Source organism: Callithrix jacchus, chromosome 9 (assembly GCF_049354715.1).
Source record: "Callithrix jacchus isolate 240 chromosome 9, calJac240_pri, whole genome shotgun sequence".
NCBI classification, from domain to species: Eukaryota; Metazoa; Chordata; class Mammalia; order Primates; family Cebidae; genus Callithrix; species Callithrix jacchus.
The window spans coordinates 64,413,453-64,418,415 of NC_133510.1; the positions used below are offsets into that span (position 1 = coordinate 64,413,453).

Here is a 4,963-nt window from a genome sequence, read left to right on the forward strand (position 1 = left end):
TATCTATATTACAAGACTACTATAATCAAAACAGCATGGTACTGGTACCAAAATAGAGATAGACACCAATGGAACAGAATAGAGGCCTCAGAAGGAATGCCACACAACTACAACCATCTGATCGTGACAAACCTGACAAAAACAAGCAATGGGAAAATGATGAAAGGATTCCCTATTTAATAAATGGTGTTGAGAAAACTGGCTAGCCATGTGCAGAAAGCTGAAACTGGAAATTAACTCTAGATGGATTAAAGATTTAAACATGAGGCCTAACACACCATAAAAACTCTAGAAGAAAACCTAGGCAATACCATCCAGGACACAGGCATGGACAAGAACTTCATGACTAAAACACCAAAAGCAATGGCAACAAAAGCCAAAATAGACAAGTGGAAACTAATTAAACTTAAGAGCTTCTGCACAGCAAAAGAAACAAGCATTAGAGTGAACCAGCAGCCAACAGAATGGGAAAAACTTTTTGAAATCTACCCATCAGACAAAGGGCTCATATCCAGAATCTATGGAGAACTTAAACAAATTTACAAGAAAAAAATCAAACAACCCCATCAAAAACTGGGCAAAGGATATGAACAGATACTTTTCAAAAGAAGACATTTATGCAACCAGCAAACCTATGAAAATACCTCATCGTCACTGGTCATTAGAGAAATGCAAATCAAAACCACATTGAGATGCCACCTCATGCCATTTAGAATGGCAGTCATTAAAAAATCAGGAGATAAGGATGCTGCAGAGGGTGTGGAGAAATAGGAATGCTTTTACACTGTTGGTGAGAGTGTAAATTAATTTAACCATTGTGGAAGACAGTGTGGCAATTCCTCAAGGATCAAGAAATAGAAAGACTATTTGCCCCAGCAATCCTATTACTGAGTATATACCCAAAGGATTATAATTCATTCTATTATAAAGTCGCATGCACACGTATGTTTATTGCAGCACTGTTCACAATAGCAAAGACTTGGAACCAACCTAAATGCCCATCAATGATAGACTGAACAACGAAAATGTGGCACATATACACCATGGAATACTATGCAGCCATAAAAAAGGTGAGTTCATGTCCTTTGCAGGGACATGGATGAAACTGGAAACCATCATTCTCAGCAAACTGACACAAAACAGAAAACCAAACACCACATGTTCTCACTCATTAGTGGGTGCTGAACAATGAGAACACGTGGACACAGTGAGGGGAACATCACATACTGGGGCCTGGGGAGTGGGGGGCTAAGGAAGGAATAGCAGGGGGCGGGGGGAATGGGGAGGGATAACATTAGGAGAATTACCTAATGTAGATGATGGGGCCATTGATGCAGCAGACCACCACCATGGCACGTGTATACCTATGTAACAAACCTGCGTGATCTGCACATGTACTCCAGAACTTAAAGTATAAATAAATAAATTTTTATAAAGATTTTTTATTGCCCTAAATCACAGTTATAAATTTGAGAATAAGGGTAAATATTTAAGCATTCTGCCTCCAAAGCCCATTTCCTTAACTGCTAAATTATGTTTGTATAACAACAACATATTGCTGAACATATTGCTAAATGTGTTGTTGTCATTGCTGGTAGTGCATATACTAATCTGGCCATTGTTTCACCAAACATTTCCTTTTACCCACTTAGGACAAAAGCAGATCTGAGGCAGCAGGAGAGGACATTTTACTTTTCTTACTTAAATACTCCAATTCAATCATGTGTCCTTATTTTAAAAAAATATTTTCCTCTAATTTTAGAATCATATTGAGAAATAAATACAACACAGAGTCCAGGTGGGAACTGATGTGGAGAAATTAGCAGCTGCTTTTGTTCTGTATTTTGTTGCAAAAACACATCAAAGAAATATAACTATGTACTTACTCCTACTCCCAGACCCTTCTGGGGAGATTTGGCAAAATATCATTGTTCATGCATGATGTGATCTTTTGCTGCAGTATTTCAGGGATGCTATACCATCAAATGCAATGTGTTTTCTTAATTATTAGGTTGGTTCAAAGCAATGGCAAAAACCCACAATTAATTTTGCACCAATCTATACATTCTCAACGTGGTACATTCATTGTGGCAGTACCTCCACAGACAGAAGAGCACTCCCCAAAACACATGGCTTTCATCTCTGAGGCAGCATGTGAGTTACAAAAAAAGCATACATGTTTTGTTAGAAAAGAGAGACAATGTCTAAAACTCTGGTCTTTTGGTTTGGCATGGGAATTGTGGGAGACAAAAACAGCAGTCTTATCTAACACATTAGTTGCAAAACTTACTTTGTAACCTCTACTTTTACTTGCCTTACTCTGTCTCAGTGAATTTACCGTATTGACCTGACAGTGAAAAGAAAATATGTTCAGATTGAAGCAATGGGGATAATTCAGAATGAACAATACTTTCGTTTCTTGAAGACAGTAGAAGAAAAACACATTTTAAAATGTTTTTGACAAATTATTTTAATTAATTCCATTGGAAATTTGGGCTTTTCTTCCCATGCCTATTTTTTTAATGCTGCTAAATTGAATCATAAGTAATGAATAAAGTGGATGCTATCTATGGGGTTTGTGGAGGCAACTATGTTCCCTGCACCATGCCCACCAATGTTACAAAGACCTAATTAGTCACTCTCCATTTAAGGAGCTTAAAAAAGATTTAATATGGCAAACATCCATAGAGTTTAATAATAATTTCAATTGCATGATGGGTTCCAATTAGAAACTTTTAGTTTTATGCATTGAAACAGGTGTTATAACTAACACCAATAGATATCTCTGGAAATGTGTTTAAAAACTGAAAACCAACTTGCACATTAAACACTCATTGTATTTTTTAATAGTCCTCTTGAGACAAATATAATTAAGCTGTGCAGTGGATATATTCCCTATGGTTTCTAGCAGGAATTAAAGTACTGCCCATTCCATCACCATATTATAATTTAGAGCCATAGGATGCTAGGAGCCCAAAAAGGAAAAGAAAGTTTACTTTGTGGCCCTGGGTATGTTCTCCTATTTTGTAATATCTTGCACATTTACATTGAGGTTGTGGAAAGGAGACTCTGGTGCTTTTGGCTTTCTTGGATCTTAGTTTTGTAATTATTTTCTTACTCTGCTTAGATCAAGTAAAATATGTATATAAGTTTGTAGATATATAGCTGGAAATATGCTCCCTTTCAAGCCCTTAAATGTAGCTTTAAGGAAGGTTATAGAATTTGGAAGGCCAGACTATAACACCTTTACATCTTAATCTATCCATTTTTATGTGACTCCTTTAAAATGAAAATGTCTTCATATAGTACTTATATAACAGCTTCAGATATGATTAGTGATGATACAAAAACAAAAAATTCAGAATATGTAACTTAAAAATCATTTTCTCTAAATGTTTGTGAAATAGCACATAATCCATAACTGAAAATCAGGAAGGAGTATGTATTCAGTTTAATTGTGTGGTTATTTAGAAAGATTTAACAGGAGAAATCCAGGTGTCTAGATTCTCATCTCAGAGCACTGATTCTAGGGAGGCTCCTTTGCTGTGGTTCAGTAGAGAGATGTGTTACATGACTGCATTCCCATTAATCTGCCTTCTTTGTGGTCTTCACAGATGTTTAGCTCTGAGCCCACCATAAATGGAAATCAATCCCTGTCCACCAAATTCACTTTTGTGGCTTTTTCCTCTCTTGAAGAATTACAGCTTGTACTCTTCATTGTGTTCTTAATCATCTACTTATGCACTATAGGAGGAAACCTCATCATCATATCCCTGATCTTGATCACCCCTGCCCTGCACACTCCAATGTATTTCTTCCTGGTGAACCTCTCATTTCTGGAGATGTGCTATATCACCAGTGTGGTACCTCAGACGCTAGTGCACCTGCTGGTGGAGACCAAAACCATAAGTGTGGGTGGCTGTGCAACCCAGATGTACATATTTGCCATCTTGGGACTGACAGAATGCTGCTTACTGGCAGCCATGGCTTATGACCGCTTTGTAGCTATTTGTTATCCACTGCATTACACTCTCTTCATGGGCCCTCATGTTTGTTTGAAATTGGTTGCCGCATCTTGGTTCACTGGAGTGGTGGTGGAGTCAGCCCAGATCACCCTGATCATCACTCTGCCCTTCTGTGGAACAGGAAAGATTCAACACTTTTTTTGTGATATCATGCCTGTACTGAAACTGGCTTTTGTTGATACCTCCCAAATTGAAACTGTGATATTTGCTGTCTCCATGCTCTTCATTATGAGTCCCTGTTTCCTCATTCTGTGCTCCTACATGTGCATCCTTGCAGCCATCTTGAGAATCCCTTCAGCAGCTGGAAGACACAAAGCTTTCTCCACTTGTTCTTCTCATATCCTGGTTGTTTCTCTGTTCTATGGCACTGCCTTGTTTACTTATCTGCAACCAAAGAGTACACATACTCCAGAAACAGACAAAGCAACTGCACTCATGTACACAATGGTCACACCTGCTTTGAATCCTGTTATCTATACCTTGAGGAACAAGGAAGTAAAGGAAGCCTTTCAAAGGGTAACACAACGGAACTCTCTTAGACAAATGGCCTAAACCAGCCATAGTAGCTAAAACCTATGCTATTGTACAGAGAGGTTACCCAATTTTATGATTCTTCCACCAACATATTCTTTTATTAAACCATTTATAGCCTAGGTACCAGAAAACATTGGGATTTCTCATACTTTTTCAATGCCTGTAAGTAAAAGGAAACTACACAGTAGGTTTATTCAATTGTTTAATAATTCATTCATTCAACAACATTTACTGAGCATCTCATGTGTCAAGCCACCATTTTTTTCCTTCTCCAGTGGTAATAGCATTAAGGCCAGTATGTTTCACACCATTTTCCTGAGGAAAATGAAATATTCTTTATGAGTACAAAACAAAAAATGAAATAAACAGGAAGTAATACCTTTTGGTATCAAATGTAGACTATT

At 37.5% G+C, this 4,963-nt stretch overlaps 1 protein-coding gene across 1 annotated transcript; it reads left to right on the forward strand.

Annotated features, from left to right (window-relative positions):
• The first annotated feature begins 3,614 nt into the window (after positions 1-3,614).
• LOC100396929 (olfactory receptor 10A2-like) lies at positions 3,615-4,577 on the forward strand. Its single transcript, XM_002752574.4, has one exon. It carries the CDS (start codon positions 3,615-3,617, stop codon positions 4,575-4,577), a length of 963 nt encoding a protein of 320 aa, XP_002752620.4.
• Positions 4,578-4,963: the final 386 nt, after the last annotated feature.